Raw genomic sequence first — 20,522 nt, 5'->3', positions numbered from 1 at the left:
CTCTCTTAGGCACATTATCAATCTTACCTGAATTGTTGTTGCTATGGTTTGTCCTCTGTTCTCAAAGAGGACCATGACACATGAGTGTCCAATGGCCAGATATAGAAGGATGACTGAACATGGCCTTGGATGCCATCAGGGGAAGACTCTGGCCTTTTTAAGCTAGGAACTTGTTTAAGCTAAAGACATAACAACACCCAGTCAATGATTAAGGTCAGGTAAGAAATAAGGCAAAGAAGGGCCACATATCAAAATCTGTACACATTCTAGAAACTCTGAAACCCTCAGAGTTTCTAGTCAAAACAGAAGAAAAAAAAACCAAACAAACAAAAAAGGTAATTACATTTACTGTGAGTCAAACAGGACCCAAACAATAACTATTGTCATTATATTATATAATTATATATTATATCACATAATATTATATTATTGTCAATATGGGACTTGACCTGGGACCTACTGTTGATCAATCAATATGAGCCAGAGTGATGTCCCTGAATTATAGTTTTCTATGAAGATATATCCCATTCTAGGAAACTGAATGGATGGCACACAATAGAAGTTTAATAAAATGTGTAAATGTAACTGAATAAGAGAGCAGAGAGGATATCACCAATGCTTATTCTTTCCTCACAGAAAAGCCATGATAATTTCCAGCACATAGTACAGGCTGAAACTATATATATATTTCAACATTATTTATGCATTATTCATATTGTTAAAAATATATAAACTGCTTAAATACAATACTTCAAATATTGTCTAATGCATGTATGTAGATACATATGAACATATCTTTAATATATTACCAACACTAGAGTGTCTTACCGACTAGTATTCTATTCTTCTTTATACCATTCTTTACTTCTTCATCGATCAAATTTTCAAGAACTTGGCACATTGAGTCAATAGATTCAAGGTGTTCTGGGCAATCATTTGATATTTTATATCTATCAAACCACACATTGGAGAGTCCTCCATTCATTGGTGTATATGGCCTATAAAAATTAAGGGAAAGAGATATTTAATTAAGGCTATAAAAGTTTTATATGAATTTATTTTCTGTTCCGACTTTTCCCCTTCCTCCCTCCACCCACTCCCCCAGATGGCAAGCAGTTGTATACATGTTAAATATGTCACAGTATATCCTAGATATAATATATGTGTGCAGAACTGAACAGTTCTCTTGTTGCACAGGACGAATTGGATTCAGAAGGTAAAAATAACCCAGGAAGAAAAACAAAAATGCAAACAGTTTACATTAATTTCCCAGTGTTCTTTCTTTGGGTGTAGCTGCTTCTGTCCATCACTGATCAAGTGAAACTGAGTTAGATCTTCTCTTTGTCGAAGAAATCCACTTCCATCAGAATGCATCCTCATACAGTAACGTTGTTGAAGTATATAATGATCTCTTGGTTCTGCTCATTTTACTTAGCATCAGTTCATGTAAGTCTCTCCAAGCCTCTCTGTATTCATCCTGCTGGTCATTTGTTACAGAACAATAATATTCTGTAACATTCATATACCACAATTTACCCAACCATTCTCCAATTGATAGGCATCCATTCATTTTCCAGTTTCTAGCCACCACAAAAAGGGCTGCCACAAACATTTTGGCACATACAGGTCCCTTTCCCTTCTTTAGTATATTTTGAGGTATAAGCCCAGTAGTAGCACTGCTGGATCAAAGGGTATGCACAGTTTGATAACTTTTGGGGCATAATTCCAGATTGCTCTCCAGAATGGTTGGATTCGTTCACAGCTCCACCAACAATGCATCAGTGTCCCAGTTTTCCCACATCCCCTCCAACGTTCATCATTATTTTTTCCTGTCATTTTAGCCAATCTGACAGGTGTGTAGTGGTATCTCAGAGCTATCTTAATTTGCATTTCTCTGATCAATAGTGATTTGGAACACTCTTTCATGTGAGTAGTAATAGCTTTAATTTCATCATATGAAAATTGTCTGTTCGTATCCTTTGACCATTTATCAATAGGAGAATGGCTTGATTTCTTATAGAGTCAATTCTCCATATATTTTGGAAATGAGGCCTTTATCAGAACCTTTAACTGTAAAAATGTTTGCCCAGTTTGTTGCTTCCCTTCTAATTTTGTTTGCATTAGTTTTGTTTGTACAAAGGCTTTTTAATTTGATGTAATCAAAATTTCCTAGTTTGTGATCAATAATGATCTCTAGTTCATCTTTGGTCACAAATTTCTTCCTCCTCCACAAGTCTGAGAGGTAAACTATCCTATGTTCCTCTAATTTATTAATAATTTCATTCTTTATGCCTAGGTCATGAACCCATTTTGACCTTATCTTGGTGTACGGCGTTAAGTATGGATCAATGCCTAGTTTCTGCCATATTAGTTTCCAATTTTCCCAGCAATTTTTATCAAACAGTAAGTTCTTATCCCAAAAGCTGGGATCTTTGGGTTTGTCAAAGACTAGGTTGCTATATTTGTTGACTGTTTTATCCCTTGAACCTAATCTATTCCACTGATCAACTAATCTATTCCTTAGCCAATACCAAATAGTTTTGGTAACTGCTTCTCTATAATATAATTTTAGATCTGGTACAGCTAAGCCACCATCATTTGATTTTTTTTTCATTAATTCCCTTGAAATTCTTGACCTTTTGTTTTTCCATATGAACTTTGTTGTTATTTTTTCTAGGTCATTAAAATAGTTTTTTGGGAGTCTGATTGGTATAGCGCTAAATAAATAGATTAGTTTAGGGAGTGTTGTCATCTTTATTATATTTGCTCGGCCTATCCAAGAGCACTTAATATTTTTTCTGGAACCTTTTCATTGAGCCACCTTAATATAGGTATTCCCTAAAGCTCTTTCTTCAGCTTTCTTTTCTTTCAAAGCTTTTTCTTTAGCAATCTCATCCAATGAAATAAAAAACTCCCAAAGTCCTGGCCACAACCTAACTATTTCTGCTGAGTTCCAAATTAACAATTTCCAATCTTACTGGAATTTTTACCTGGATATCTATCTAGCACCGAAGTTTAATGTTTCTAAAACAAAACTTTTTTTTTTCCCCCTGAGGCAGTTGGAGTTAAGTGACTTGCCTAGGGTCACATAGCTAGGAAGTATTAAGTGTCTGAAGTGAGATTTGAACTCAAGTCCTCCTGACTTCAGGGCTAGTGCTCTATCCACTGTGCCACCTAGCTCCCCCACAAAACATAATTTTTATCCAAAAACAACCTTTCTCCCGAATTTGTTTCAGTAAATGATACCACCATTCTCTGAGTCACTCAGGCACAAAATTTTGAAGTAATCTTTGACTCTATTCCTTTCCTCACTCCCACTGTCCAATTAGTAGGCAAAGCGCATATTTCAAATTTCATTTCAACTACCCTAGCTGAAAGCTTTCAACATGTATGCCTGACCTAAACTACTAAACTACTACTCTCTTATAAAGAATTCCTGATTTCAATCTTTCTCTTCTCAGTGGAGCTACTACACTTATTTCTAAGTTTTCCCTAATCATATCACTCCTTAAAAATCTTCAGTGTGTCTCTACTGTGCAGTCAACAATAAAAAACTAGAACTCAAAAGCCTTCTAAAATATGATTCCAAACTACTTTCCAATTTTATTTCAAATTACTTTGGTTTACATAATCTAATTCTAGACAAACAACATTATTTTCTATCACCTATTCATTTTGGGATCCCTTACATTACTGTGCCTTTACTTACACCATCCCATTAAAACTGTAAAAGACAACTCCACCATGAAATCCTTTTTGATCCTCTCAGTTTAAAATGTTTTCTTCCTCAAATTTCTCTTAGCACTTTGTCTGAACATCTACTTTGCACTTATTACATTCTTCCTTATACTACCGGTATTTATGACCTATTTTCCATTAATGGAATGGGTATTTTTAATCTAGTATAGAAATGACAAAAGAAAAGAGACTGATTCAGTCATGGGGGTAGGATATCTAAAGGCACAGATATACAAGATGTCTCAATGAGATACTAGAACAAATAACAGTCCAGTTTTGCTAAGTATAAAGTATATTAAAGAAAATACCATGAAATAACAATGGAGAGGTAATCTGGAAGAAATATGAGTTTGATAATGAGAAACCAGAAGGTTTTTATATAAAGAAGTGAATTGTTTATAACTGTGCACTCAGTTCAACAAACATATATTAAATACCTACAATGTGAAAGACACTTTTACACAGTGGGAATATAAAATCACATGCTCCTTTTTAGAAACTTTATAATCTAAAAAGAAGGATATACAAAGTATACTAAAGAATTTAATATACGTTCTTGCAAGCATGGACAAAATAATTTAGACTGATTTAATGAGTTGATTAAATGAACTTAAGTAAAATGTTTGATGTAAACTTTGAGGAGTTCACTCATGGAGTAAAACCAGCTTTTGTCCTTGGCTTTATTCCAATTAATGTTAATATGGTGGCATTGAGGACATGAGGACACCTCTGGATGACAGAATTCTGATTGCAAGTAAAATATATTAAAAAGTGAGGATCCAAAGATCTCAAAAGGATATTAACTGTGGGTTGAATCTAAAAAAAAAAGCTCTGAATTTTAAAATGATAAAATAAATTTCATGTCTTACACTTGAATTAAAAAAAAATAACTGTACACTAATATAGAATAAAGGACATGACTCAAACAATACAGCATATGAAAATGAACTAGAGAGAATTTCAACAACTAAAGGATTAACAAATGAAGCATATATATGACATCACTGACACACACACACACACACACACAAACCTAGAGTTCTTAGAGTGCATTAGGAAAAACATATAGAATGAAGGATAATATAATTTTGTCATTCTACACTAATCAGACTATCTGTTGAATATTTTTGTAAAGTTAATGATAAACTTGATCATATCCAGCAAAAGGTTAATATGATGGTGAAAGTACTAAGAATGTTTAGCCTGGTAAAGATAAAAATGAAGTAAAATTTGAAGGGTCATCTTGGGGAAGAAGGACTAGAAAGCAAAAGTATTATATTAAAGATGCAAAAAGATAAGTTTCAGAATCGATATAAAGAAAACTTCCTAGCAATAAGAACTGTCCAAAAAGAAATAGGTTGTCTTTGAAGATGGTAATAATTAGTTCAACTCACAATAATGTTGGAAAGGAGATTTGTATTCAATTACTGTTGGGAAAAAATATCTCAGAGATATGTACATATAGGAGGTATCAGATGTAATGGATTGTAGAGATTAAATCTATGTGATTTAGTAACTGATCAGATATAATTAAAGCAGAATTCAAAATTAACACTAATCTTTTTGAATTTGTGAATTTTGACAAATTTTTTATCGCAAAAAAAAAGGACTGGGATTTTGGGAAAAGTGATTAAATTTAGTTAAGGATAAGATGAATTTGAGATGTAAGAGGATATTCTACTACATATCCTAAACTAAGATGAAGTATTAGAATTGGAACATAGGTTAAGACTTGAAATACAATATTGGGAAGAACCTGTATACATATGAAGTAAAAGAGCCATAAACTAGTATAGAGAAGCAAGGGTTTTGTCCCTGGGTGCTGACAATGAAGGTACTTTTCTTTCCCAATATACTTTCTTCCAAGTGAGGGAATGCTTCTTAAGGTCTTGATTTATGGTCTTCTGCTGTCTCATAAGTCTAGGATCCATCCCAGAAAATCCATCACTAGGCAAGTTCCCCAATAACTTCCCTTCCCAACCCCTGCTGAGTCATAGGTAGTTTTGTCCTGCAGTAACTAGTTTGTCAGATATTGCTCTGTATAAATATTAACCTCATATAAATTTGTCCCAGATATATGCTTATACTGATAGCATTTTAACATCTTTTTTTTTTTCATTGCTGACAGCAACCTATAGTGCTGCTGCAGTACTATTATATTTTGCTGGCAGGGATTTCTATCAGAGGTTCTACTTAGTCAAAAAAAAAAAAAAAAAAGATTCTGTTCAAGTTTTTAAAACCATAATCTTTCACTGTATATATATTACTAAAAAAATTATTTTGTTACATCTACAGAATGGCTAAGAAAAAGTCCCATGTTTTTCTCTTAATTTATATAATATCACAATTGTGAAGGCTCATTAAAATAAAAGTACATAAAATTAACTTAAAACACTTTTGAACAGAGAATAGCAACCCCTTTCCCTCATAATACTACCTTACTATCCTTAACTGACATTCTGACTAAATAATAAACTTTTCAAGATGAGACTTATTCTGGAAACACTGACCATATAGTATACTGGTAAAATAATTAACACTCTAGTTCAATGATTCAAGTCAGCAGCAATATTTAGCACATTAGATATGTGTCAAAAGAAACTCCCAGAAATATGAACTGACAAAATGCTTGGAGAATCTGAATATATCTTTGAATTTGTTTATGCCCCAGCATTTTAATGTTAATTTATAATGGGAAACACCACAGCAATGACAAAAAATGTTTCTATTGTATTATATTATGTGTTTATGATCTGGAGGAAGACATTATCTAAAATTCAAAGAAGGTAATTCTGGCTTTCAAATAGTATTTCCCACATGTGTGATTTCTACTAAAGGCTAAGTGAAAACAAAACACATTTTGAAATCTGAGCATTATGATGCATCACACACTAATATAATATCAACCAAGTCAATGAAATATACACTAGAGAACTTTTGCCACCTAAATGAAATACTGAAAAGATTATATATATTTCAGAGCATTTAGTCAAAAAACATCAAGTTTGAAAATTTTCCTTATCAAAAGTTATTAGATATATTCCATAAGCTTATTTTCACATTGTATAGTACTTAATTGTTCTCACAGAAAATCAATAAGAGGCATGCTTAAGTTGCAAAGAAGAGGAAAACAGGTTTAATCTCAGTTATATGTATACCAGATACAGTCACAAAAAGAACAAAATGTGAGTGTGGTATGATAACACAAGTACTGAAAGAATTCTTTTATTAAGAATTCTCATTAAGATCAAAGGCTTTATTAAAATTGTAATGTAGAGACTGTTCTCTTGATATAGTCTGCCAATTAAAGGGTGCTTTTTCCTTTTCTATCTATAACCCTAGAACATAATGAGCCATTCTTCTAAATAAAATGACTACTGAGGGAACTGGGGGAGGGGGCGGGGATTGGGGAGGAAGAAGGAATGAAGGCAGCAGGTAAGTCAATGTCTACAGGCTAACAGCAGTTCTCAACCTGCAGTCAGTTGATAGATTTCAGGAGGTCTGTGAACTGACAGTCCCAGTTATTCCATATAGTTACAGACTGATAATAACTCACATTGAAAATTATTTCTTTACAAAGAAATTATCTCAAAACAACTCAAGATAAATTTAGAGGAAAGCATTGAACACACACACACACATTTAAGTTGGTTCAAAAGTCTCTTGCTCACCTCCTCCCCCCCCCTTTTTTTTTCTGTTTGCTTGTCTCCCCCATTATTCCTGCCTTACATGCACACATATTAGATTGTGAGCTCCTTGAGAGCAGACTGGCTTTTGCCTTTCTTGGATCTCCAGTGTTCAGCACAGTGCTTGCCAAAAAATACACACTTAATAAATAAATGCTTTGTTATTTGGCTGTCTAAATAATAGTAATGAACCCACTTTTAAAATTTTACCTTTCTTTTTTATGTTTATATTATCTCCTGGAGTTATAAGTCTTGAGTTTACCTCCCCAACTAATTATATACCAGCACAAACCATCCTGGAGAATCTATAATCAGCAAAGTAGAAGAGTTCCCAGAAGAGTCATAGGTTCAGCTGTACTCCTCCACCGTAGGTGGAGGGGCCTTAGTAAAAATATATAGCTGTCAGAACTTGTCTACTTTTCTCTGAGGACTATGTCCCAGAGTGGCTTCATTGAGAAATTATGCGATGCCTTGTATTCTCAGATTCTAATTTGTATCTTAGATTTTAGGGGAAAAAAGAAGAGAATTATCTAGGGCAACGATCAATGAAAAAAATGAATAAATACAAAGCACTTTACAAGGCCTAAATAAAAACCTATGACTAACATTTTAATTTATACATAATACCTAACATATAACAAAATACTAGACACAGGCTTTTTAGGCCTGTAAAGCACTTTGCACTCTGTATACACTATTATGTATAACATATACAGATATGTGTATATGAATATGTATATCCACATGAAAGTTTATGGTGTCTTAGTCATGAAAATGAAAATACTTCAATCAACAAGTATTATTTTTTTTATTATAACTTTTTATTGACAAAATATATGCATGAGTAATTTTTCAACACTGACTCTTGCAAAAACTTCTGTTCCAACTTTTCCCCTCCTTCCCTCCACTCCTCCCCAAATGGCGGGTAGTCCCATACATGTTAAATATGTTAAAGTATATGTCAAATACAACATATGTATACATATTTATACAGTTATCTTGCTGCAGAAGAAAAATTAGATTTAGAAGGTAAAAATAATGTGGGAAGAAAAACAGAAATGCAAGCAAACAATAACAGAAAGAGTGTAAATGCTATGTTGTGGTCCACACTCATTTCCCAGTGTTCTTTCACTGGGTGTAGCTGGTTCTGCTCATTACTGATCAATTGGAACTGATTTGGATCCTTTCATTCAACAAGTATTATTAAATGCTTACTATGTTTAGGTCCTGCACAAAGTTAATCACATCATCTAGTATTACCTGAAAGGGAGCATATTGGGCTACACTGTACAATTTTTTTCATATCTGACAAACTGAAAGAATATGGCAACCAGTCACAGGTGTCATCATGTTATTCTGCCAACATCAAGACTAATGATGACTGAAAATTACCTACTTGGGAAAAGTGAGCTTTTCTTAAACACTAAACTAAGGATCTGAGTGTAATTATAGAATGTCAATGAGAATAGTTTATCTAGAATATATAGAATTGTCTAACAAAATACCACTAGTCTTTTAAAAACAAAGCTAAGAATTTTAAATTACTCAATAGCATATTTTTAGTTAAGGCTTTTACACCTAGCGATGGTATTAATAATTTATTTAGCCCTTCCTATCTGTTTGCTAGTAATCGCATTGACACACCTTTGCTACTAGATAAATCTTGAGCCAAGATATGTCTGCTTTATTTGGCATTAAAGCAAAGTTCTGTATTTAGGAATTTCCAGGAAATTTGCACTTGAAAAGGTGACCCAAGTAAGAGCTTTATTATTATGTGGCACAGCAAGCAGGCAAACAAAAGTGTGCAGGAGCATATGCTCATGCACACAAGATGGCAATATAAATAGACAGAGGTTGTTCCCAAGGATACAAGAAAATCATCCAGCATAAAGGGGAGAAAAACATGTCAGAGAGGAAACATGCTCCAAGTTGGAGTTCAGGTGACAAAATTATATACCCTAAGAATGGGCTTAGTTGAAAATATGTAATTGGTGCCAGATGTGGGAAGGGGTATTCTTAATCAGACCCAGATGTGGTGGAGAAGATTTTGGGGTTTTACTCTGGAATCACCAAATTTAAGTGAGACTTAGGTATAGGGAGTTCCTTTATCAGGACCCCAAAAATAAGGAAAGGATCTAATAATAACTATCAAAGGCAGCAGAAGAGAGAACTAGCTACAGTTTATCCAGTCAAAAACTGGGAGCCTTACTACCTGTCAGAGAATTAACACAAAAGAAGTACAAATGATTTGTCTTTTCCTATATACTTTTATGGGCATTAGGACTACTTAACTTACTTTATTTTGGAGTCCGAACATTATATCATCAAACAATACAAAGTATAAAATTATCACAATTCCCCAAATTCTTGATGTCAAAAATAGTAAGTTACTACAGTTAAAAATTCCACTAAGATTTAAGGCATTACATTGCTAAGAACAATATATAAATGTCCACTACAAACTGTATATTCTATAGCTGAATTTTTCAAACAATATTCCTAAAAGCTGCACCTAGTATGAGAAGTTCACTAAGAATTTAAATTCTACTTCCAAAGGGTTACCAAAAATGAAGATCATACGAGGAAATTAGAAATAAATTTCTGATTTAGATTCAAAATCATTATAAAATAGAAAAGTAAGTAAACAGAAATAAATGTTATACTAAATATAATTTGCATCACAATTATTTCAATATTTTGATGTATTGTAGCAACAAAGTAATTAAAAGAGAAATTTATTTAAAACTATTACTATGCTTAGTAAAAAGAATTTTCTTTTTCTTTAAAATACTTTGGGGGCAGCTAGGTGGTGCAGTGGATAAGAGCACCAGCCCTTTAGTCAGGAAGACCTGAGTTCAAATCTGACCCAGACACTTAATACCTCCTGTGTGACCCTGGGCAAGTCACTTAACCCCAACTGTCTCAGCAAAAAAAAAAAAAAAAAAAATGCTGTGTAGATATGGATTAAAGAGCTGCATCAGTTCTTACAGATCTAATTTTAACTCCTGTTTTTTAATGATACCATAAAAATCAGACTAGGAAGAATTCAAATTTAACTAAGTAGTGCTTTAAAAATTTAATTAAAGACGTTAGCCAAAAGCATGTCAATAATGGGAAACTTTTAAAATAGCATATACCCCCCCTTTCCCCACACACTTTTTAAAAGGAAAATTGGCATTATTAGAACCAAAGAAGACAAAAAAGAAGAAATTAGTCCAAGTCCCCTAAAGTATGGAACTTTGATCATTTGGTCAACAAAACATTATATGCTTAGTTCTGTCATCTCACATAAAAGGATACCAATAAGCTTAGAGTTATATTAATAAGAAAGTTATATTTACATACAATTTACAGACAATTAACATTATTCTTATATCTGATACTGAGACTAGATCTGGGTAGTTCATTAAATTTTTTAAATGATTGGAATACTTTAACTGGATTTCCAAGATTTTTATTTACAATTTTAAATTAAGCTTAAGGTTTTGCAAGTATTTAAAAACATCTCTCAGATAAGCTTTCTTCAATATGTCAAATTTCTTCTCCCTCTTGTACTCTATCTCTTCACCTCCCCCTACTTAAAAAAATTTTTTTTAAAGCAAATATCCCTCATGCTCTAAATTCTGAAAAAACAAAATTGTGTATTTTTGTCAAAAACATAAAAAGCTTTCAAGAAGTTTACAAAAGTTAGTGTATATATATATATATATATATATATATATATATATATATATATATATATGAAAGACTATTTAATATAACACAGTAAATACATCCAGGTAGATAGCAATAACAAATTTACATTTTTAGTACAACTCATAGACGTTCAGAGTTGAATGGGACTTGTTTATCTAGTCCAAATCTCACCATAAAAAACTGAGATCTCCAAAGAAGGTAACTTGCCTAAATCCATTAAATTAATTACTACTAAATATAGATTGAATTCAATTTTCTTTCAACTATGGTAGACTGTCTCTCAAATATTTATTACTAGTTTCTTAAATATTTTAGCATTTAGCAAAACAAAATTAAGTCACCAAATTAACTTTACAGTGTGTAAAATTTTAGGAAAAATTGGTCTCAGATAAAAAACATTAAAAATTAATTTTGCCTCTTCTGTCCACTTGAAAAAAGGTATATAGATGCTATTTTATATGCACTTTATAGAATTTCAGAGTTGGGAGAACAGTCTGAATCATACCTAAATGGAATCCACCATTTTAACATATATGACAAGTCTATATGTATGTATGTATGTGTATGTCTGTAGCCAATTTCTGCTTGGAAACCTACAGGTGGGGAATTCCTCCTACCAACTGCAATTTTTGACCATTTTCTATCAGATTTTCTTTACAGCAAGTTTAAATTTATCTCTTTGAACTTTCTATCTTCTGATCTTCATTACAGCCTCTAGAGTAAAACAGTAAGTCCAAATATTTGAAGAGAGAAAACCATCATGTCTCCCTGGAGTCTTTTCTTCTCCTGACTAAATACACCCATTTATCAATCAGGATGACCCAGGACCTAATAGCTTCCACTTTAAATGTATTCACTTATTTCAATTAACTCTTACATGCCACAGATTAACGTAACTTAACTTTATGGTACTAGCTGTCCTACTCTAGACAATATGTTATCAATATCTGTCTCAAACATTATTATCTAGAACCGAACACATATGATCTAACTAGGACAGAATACAAAGATTCTAACATCTCCTAATACCTGAAAATTATGATTCTCTTAATGCAACCTTTATTCACAATAGTACTATAAAACCCTTCTATCTTTTTCAGGCAATCATGCCTTCCCCTATCCTGTACTTGTTAAGATTTTTACTGAACCTATGTATAAAACTTTGTATTTACTTTTACTGTTTCATCTTGTTAGATGTAGTGTAATGTTGTGTTATTCAAAATCTCTTTGAAGGGTTAATTAGGTAACCCTTGCAAGGTTGCATCAACTGAAAATTTGATTCACAGAGCATCAAATCCCTTCTTCTAAGTCACTTATAAAAATATTAAGGAGCACAAGGCCCAGAGATCTCTGAGGGAGCTCTACTTGAGGAAGCCCTGGACAAAAGGACACAAACCCTTCACACAAACTCTTCTCAACTTTTCTCTGAGCCTACTCATGCAGTCTGTTTTGATTGTATCTAAGTGTATTATCATCTAGTCTAATTCTCTCTAAATGTTCTAAATGAAGTGCAAATAATCAGATAATGTAACAATAGGCACTTAAAAAAAACTGGACATAGTATATGTTTTGGTTGTGGCCTATATTGTGAAACTGTAAGCAAAACATATGCCCAAACACTTATAAACATTAAAAACTACTCAAGACCATCTGAAAAGTCAGACTGACAGTAATTTGCTAGAAAAATAAATATGAAATTACACAGACCTGTAACAATTTCCAATAGGTAATGGTAGAATTGGGAAGGATCTCAGAGATCATCTAATTCAATTCCCTTACTTTATGGCTGATGAAGCTGAGGAAGCTGAGGAAGATCAGAGAGGTTAGGTGATTTGCCAAAGGTCAAGTAATTATTAAAAGGTAAATTCAAGGGGAAGAAGTAAAACATTCTATTTACTAGTCTTGTGGTCTTTGTACTAGTAGTCTTTTGTTTTACTTAATCAGAAGCAAAAAAAAAAAAGACAGAAAAACTAGTTATCACCTAGAAAAAAAATTGTTTCATTTGATAATCTGCAGTCACCTCTAATAATCCTAATAGTACTGAATAGCCCTAAATATTTCTCTGCATTTAGGCATGAATAATTGATTTATCTCAACATAATCACATACCTCTATAAATAAACTGTTTTCTGAGTATGGCCCATAACATATTTGCATAAATTGAAAGAAAAAACAGAATTATCATTTTGTTGAACAGAATGTTAATGAATTAGGAAAAAAAATTAACTCACATATCTGTAAAGAACTGTATTCACTAGAATGAGACTATGAGATTTTATGCATGACCTAACTAAGATGGAAATTTGTTTTGCGCGACTATACATATTTATAACAAGTTTTGTTTTTCTCACTTTCTCAAAGGGGAAGGGAGAAGATGAAAGGAACAAATTGGGAAATGAAAATAATATAAAATTAGATTAAAAAAATATTATGACTAATATCTACCAACATCAATCACCATGACTCGTTTAAAAAATAAAAGCTATAGGAATACTAATACTAAAACTCATAGCAATGATATCTACATTTTACATAGATTTAGGTTTGCAAAATACCTTGTATATATTACTTCATTTGATTATTTTTCAGTTTATAACACTATTGGACTGTTTGAAATCTAAGAAGTAAAAGGAACACTAAACATCATTATAATCTGATAGACAAAAATTTGGATCAATCCACAAAGAAAGTACAAAGAGATAATATAACTGCAATGAACTTTCTGTTTAATTTTATATGGTTACTAGAAATGTGAGAGAGGAGATAAGATGGAATGACCAAACCCTTAACCTACGATATCTTATTTCTTAATCAACACAAAATTGATTTATATTTGAAAATGTAAATATCCATAGTCTTATTATTTTAGATTTTATAAAAACCTGACATTGTCAACTACTTTTCAAATGTTCTGTAAGAGATATATGGAAACAAAACTTGGTAACCCCCACCTTATACATAAAACAAATAAAAAATTATTTACAGCTTGGGACAGAAGAATAACTTTGAAATACAATTTTAAACTTGATTAAAACACTGAAGCAAGTATTATTGCATTATTCTCTCTGTCTATATATTTTTGTTTATTTAGAAGAGCTCTTAGAAATTATGGGAACTAAAAAAAAAATCAAGTTTTTAAATTTTGGATGCTTTAAGTGCATTTTTAATAATTAGTTTTATAATCTATTATATTTTCACCAATATACTTGATAACTGTTATAGAAAAAGACCAATGAAATATAATCTTTAAAAATGTATAATGCTGTATATTTAAACATTCAAATATTTTGACTTAGGTTAGTACAGGCTTCTGGCATTTAGGTTTCAGCCAATAAGCGTAACTTTACAAACTTACTTTGTTTGTATATTGGTACCAAACTGTGGCAAGCATTACAGTACTTAAATGCATCTGTTTTATTTCACTGTTTCATTTAATGGTTCTTATCAGACACAGGGGCCTGAAACATAATATTCCATAATGTAATTCACTTCTTGTAATAAAAAAAACACAAAAACAAATGAAATTCAGGTATTTTTCTTTTGATACATCCTTTCATAAAAAGAGTATATAACAATATTATGAAAAGCTATAGTGTTGAGGGATATATGACTACAAATTGGTCTATTTCTTATTTAAAGGAAAAATTTCCATATTTTCAATTTTTATAGATGCTTTGAAAAAAAGCATTAACAACACAGAAAAAGAAATGAAACAGTTTTCTTTAAATGTACTACTTATTTTCCCCTATTTTTTCTTTAACTGTGCTATGCTTATGAGTTTCAAAATGAAAATATCCTCATTTTTCTAAAAACTTTTTCAATATAAGAAACTGGTTTTATCTAAAATATTTTAAAAATGCAACAAAATTTGCTTTCACAGTTATGTTTGGTTCAATGAATGTTAGTAAATTTCTTAGAAATCAAAAGTTAATTCAACAAACATTTAACAAATTTAACATTTGTGAGTGCTATATCCCAAAATTAACTTTAGCCATTCCCTAAGGAAAAGAGGCAAAAAATTTTAAACTCAAGGAGTAAGGAAAAGCAACTAGTCCCCATTTCTGGGGAAATGGAAAAATGTTTAAAGCTTCTGGCTGTGAGTAATTAGGTCTTAAAATAAAAGGAGTCTAGTACTTAAAAAACTCTATTTCTATGTGAATTTGTAATTAAGTTTATTTAAGATTCAAAGATTTTACTGTTCATCTCTTCATTGGTTCATTTTGTTTTTTCTTAAATGTCTAAGAACCCACTAAATGAAAAGAACTACATTCCAAAGAGATCACAGAATCATGCACCAATTCAGAGCTCGAAGATACCTTCAAGTCCACTTGGAAAGTCTAATTCCCTAATTTTCAGATGAGGAAATTGAGGCGCAGAGTATATGAATTGTGCCAGGTCACACAGCTAGTGAGTATCTAAAACAAGATTCAAACTCAAATCTTCTTAACTTAAAGTTAAGAACATTGTTCATTAGACTAATGGTACAATGCAGAGGGTGTCAGAGTTAAAAGTTAGGAAATCTGGGTTATAATCACTGGCTTTAAATAACCATGTGGTCAAAGGCAATTCATTTACCTTCTCTGAATTTTAGCTTTCTTATCCATAAGATAGGAATAATAATATTAATAGCATTTATCTTAAGGTGTTTAGAAATGTAGATTATTTTATATTTTAGGGGGGAAAATTACTTACAGTTATTAATTCAATCTTTAACCTATTCCAAGATAGGAAAGCCACTAAGTTAAAAACTGAGGGTAAAAACTGTGTTTATGATATGGAACATAAGATTAAAAGGCATCTTACAGATCATTTAATGCAGTCTAATGTTTTATAAAAGATGAAAATGATACTTAAAAGTGACTTTCTCAGTTTTTCTAACCTGAAAGTAAAACAACATGGCATAGCAGAGAGACTGCTAAGATTGGAGTTGCAAAATCTGGGACTGAGTCCTACCTCTGATACTTACTAACTGTATGAACCAAAACAAGTAAAGTAGGACTCCAAGTCATATATGAGTTCTTCCAGGGGAGCTGGCCACAGAAGGTATTATCAAGAACTATAAAAGATTAAGAATTTTGTTTCTAGAAAGTATGTCAAATTTTATAGAACCTAAGTAGAGTGTAATGAAAAAATAACTGGTGATGTTTGCTCTCCTGTCACAAAGAGATAATAATTATCTATGTTCAAAACACAGACTAGTCTTCCTACTAGAAAGAAAGATAAAAAAGAATAAAAGTATGCTTCTCTACTCTCCTCATTATCTGACAGACCAAAGCATTTAAAAACATTTTTTAAATGAAAGAATAAATTGGATGTTTGACTTTTAGTCATCACAAACTTCAGTGATTCATGAAGGCCCAAGAAAGAAGTCAAGAGGATATTGCTGAAGATTATGAAGACTTGGGAAAGAAAACGTAGATAAGAGAAACAAAGATAGTAATTTCATCACTGCTAAAGCTCAAAGACATCACCTTCCAAAGAGAGAGGCAGATCTGGGAAGTAAATGACTAATAATAAATTTAGTGTTTGAGAATGAGATAATGATTTCTGGATCATGTTTTTAAATAATGAAATAAAAGACTCCTGAATAAGGATGAAGTTCACTTAGAATATACTTGCTTACAGTATAGCAAATCTAATTCTAAAAAGGTTTTAACTTAGAGTAAGAGAAAAGGAAGAAACTGCTTAAGTATATCCAGTAAGTTAAAGACTTCTATGTCTTTATGGCTATAGTTTGCAGAAAAAAAAAAAAAGGCACAAGAAATTCCTAGAAAATCATTTCATGTAAGATCCAAAATAATATCCAATAATACATAAATTAAGAGATCATACCCTAATTCAAGGAGGCAATTTTGGCCTGATAGATTTCAATGAGATTTGGATGGATAAGAGCCATTACTAGAGTATAATTTTTAGATATTTCGTTTAAAAAAGAACAAGATAGGTTAAAAAGTGGGGAAGGTAGGGAGAAGAGGAAGAAAGAGAGTAACTTTGTGAATATACAGAATATATTCAAGTCAGTAAACCTAGGAAAGCCTAGTGAACATTTTTGGGATGAAGATAATTAGAAGTAGAAATATAAAAGGTATTGTTAAAAGTGTATCAAACTTCAAAAAGAAGAAAAAGATGAATTCTGGGAAACAGATCATGAACTTAGTGAGGAGGTAATAATGGGGAACTTGAATGATTTAAACCTCTGTTGAAGTTCACACATTGCAAAAGCTGAGCCAAAAAAACTTCTGCTTACCTTAATTACAATTTCATTCTTTAGAAGGTAGAAGAACCAAGTGAATTTTCTACTTTAATTTTCACCCATAAAAAAGTGATTGCTTATTTGGAAATGATGGGAACCACAAAGAGAAATTATTACAGAAAAATGAAGTAGTAAAAAGAGGAGTCAGAAACCTTGACACTTCAAATCTGAACAACTTGAATTAACAATTGAAACTGTCTCTGCTAGGTGCCTGTGACTATAAGGGAGTCATGTAATCTGGGTTTTGGCATCCTCACTTCTAACCTATGTGGGTTTGATAAGATGATCTAAAGGTTCCTTGCAATTTAGAATCTATCTTATGACTCTAGAAATTGTGACAGAAAAGAAGGAATTGGGACATCATTTCATATTCAATCTAAATTTTGCAGAGAACAGATTCAAAATTTAAATAAACAAGAGGAAAAATCTTATGGACTACCATTCTGAAAGGGAACTTAACTAAGGAGTTCTGGAAAGCTCAAGAATAAAATTGTGAAGATGTATACACACACACATACACACACAAAATTCTGATGAAAAGGAAACAGGAAAAATGTGGTTACTTGGTAGTGTAATTCCTTTTAAATTTTTGCAGTATTTTTTTTTTAACATGAAGCTCTGGATTTTGGCTATGATATTACTGAGAATTTTCCTTTTGAGATTTCTTTCCAGAGATGAATGATGGAGTCTTTCCAACTTTGCTCTATAATTATCATGATTCAGTTATTATTATTTTTTTTTTTTAAGAATCATAGCTTTCAGGGAGTCTGATTCCTATATTATCTTTCTTTGATCTGCTTTCCAAATTTAATTGCTTTTATTATCAGATAGCTGCATTTTCTTCTATTTTTTTTTCTTTCAATCTTTTGATTGTTCTAATACTTCCTGCTATTTCATGAGGTTACTGAATTCAGTTTAGTCTATTTTGGCTGGAAAGCCATCTATTATTTGAAAAATAAGTTTACCACTTTCTCTTCTAAGATCAAATGAAATGAACTTTATTAAAGTGCTTAGCATATCTGGCACAGAGTGAGTACTATATAAATGCTTATTTCCTTCCCTTCTGTCCTCCTTAATCAATTTATTTTCCTTTCTATCCTTTGTTCAAGAGCATTTTATTATTTTTGTAATTCCTCACTTCAATTAATTATTCATACAGACCTTGCAAAAATCTATTGATCATTCTTTGAGTCTTTGCTTGCAGTTGTTAAAGAGTTAACTTCTCTTTTTGGACATCTCTGGATGTACAATAATTTTTTATTGAGATTGGAGTCTTTTTCATTTTACTAATCTATACATCCTCAGTTCCCAATTTGGAGCTTTGCAGCAAGGCCAGATTCCAACTCTGTGCTTTTTGGAGGGTTTTCATACCTGCTTTCTGAGGCCAGCAAAGAAAACTAAGGAATATCATTCAGTAATCCAGCTTCCAGTGTTAACACCTTCCTTCTTGGGTTTAGCTCTTCCTATATTTTTGATATTCAGAGAAACAAATCTTTACAATCCTTTATGACATTTCAAAAATCTGGGGAACCTCAAAAAGTGGATTGTTCCTGTCTGAGAATACCCACACCCACACTGGTCACTACTACTATCAGTGGTTTCCAAATATTTCATTTGGGTTTCTGTCCCTTCTGGGTTTTCCTCATGGGGGTCCTGTGCTCTCACTGCTTCCAGGCTATTGTCTGTGGTCTAGCTGAGAGGCTGGACTTGTTTGCCAGTGCTGATAACCCCCTTCCACTGTGCATTTTTGGCTAACTTTTTGTTTTTGACTGATGAAATATGTCACTGTTTTTAGTTATTCACTGGATTTTCTTGATTACTGTTAAATCGTGTATGGTTTTCAGGGTTTTACTTGAGTAGCTATGTGAGAGGTGAGCTAGGTTCAATTAGGCAGATGTCTACAATATTGGTCCTGTCACTTATTCTGCCCCTTTGATTATTACTTCACTTTTATATATTATTTGTTATTCAAAGGCTCTCTCCCTGGTACTTATAAACATGCCAAGGTTTCTTCCATGCTTAAAGGCTTTCACTTGATTATCTCATTTCCTTAACTTATTAATACAGAATCAAAGAAATTAGCCTGTGGTCTTTAAATAGATTTCAAGGTCCACAAATAAAAAGCCTACATCTTCATCATTATTAACTTTTCATTTCCTTTATAATTCTGTATAGGCTTTTCTATATATTTAAAAGTTTTACTCTTCACCAGACTATCAAGAGTACAAAAGACATACAGAAAGAGGGAAGAAGGGAAGGAGGGGAAGAGAGAAAGAGAAAGGGAGAGAAAAAGAAAGAGACAGGGGGAGAGAGAGAATAAAAACTATGTTCTAGTCCAATTGATAGCTGAAAAAAGAATCTTAAACTGTAGAAACAGTATGACAGATAGGAATTCATCCAGCCTTCACTTGAATACCAGCAATGAGAAAGACCTTCCCACCCCCAGGGAAACTGATTCTACTTTAAGATAGTTATTAGCAAGTTTTTCTTTATGTCACATTCAAACTCCCTAACTTAAAACGTTCATCTATTACACTATTCTGCAATTACCCTGACCCAACAGAACAAGTCTGTGCCCTGTGCCATTTGACTGCATTTCAAATACTTGAAGAAGGTTATCCTATTCCCATTGATCCTTCTATTCTCTTGGTTATTAGCCTCAGTTCCTTCAATCAGTTTTTATTTGGCAAATCTTGAATCGTTATAGAAACAGAAGCTATTAATATGATGGTAATTCCATCAAAAGTATACTCTACCTTATTGGTGTCATTTTGTCATAAGGGGGACAGGCCGATCTGAATACAGTACTATATATATGGTGTAACCAAGGCAGAGTACAGAAAAACTATCACTTTCTTATTTCTGGAAGTTGTTCTTCTTTTAATGAAGCCCAAGATCCTGTTAGTTTTTCTGGCGGCTCTGTCACACTAATGACTCATACTGCATCTGCCAAATCCTAGATCTTCATACAAACTGGTGACTATCCATTAATAACCCATCTTATATTTATGAAATTGAATTTTTGGACCTAAATAAGATTTTATCTTTATCTCTTTTAAGTTTCATCTTCTTCTTACCTATTCTTACCTTCTTACCTATTCTTATCTATTACCTACCTAGATGACTATTAAGGTAAGAAGACGACTTAT

General features: G+C 32.2%; 1 protein-coding gene across 1 annotated transcript in view; it reads right to left on the bottom strand.

The window, feature by feature from the left end:
• Positions 1-20,522, bottom strand: part of LYPLAL1 (lysophospholipase like 1) — a 43,386-nt gene that overhangs the window by 9,120 nt on the left and 13,744 nt on the right. The window contains exon 3 of the mRNA XM_003767716.4: positions 829-998. Coding sequence (XP_003767764.2) covers positions 829-998 — 170 coding nt within the window. The remainder of the gene's footprint in view (positions 1-828; positions 999-20,522) is intronic.

This window comes from Sarcophilus harrisii, chromosome 4, assembly GCF_902635505.1.
Source record: "Sarcophilus harrisii chromosome 4, mSarHar1.11, whole genome shotgun sequence".
NCBI classification, from domain to species: Eukaryota; Metazoa; Chordata; class Mammalia; order Dasyuromorphia; family Dasyuridae; genus Sarcophilus; species Sarcophilus harrisii.
The sequence above is the reverse complement of the archived record's forward strand: the minus strand, read 5'-3'. Positions and strand labels throughout refer to the sequence as shown.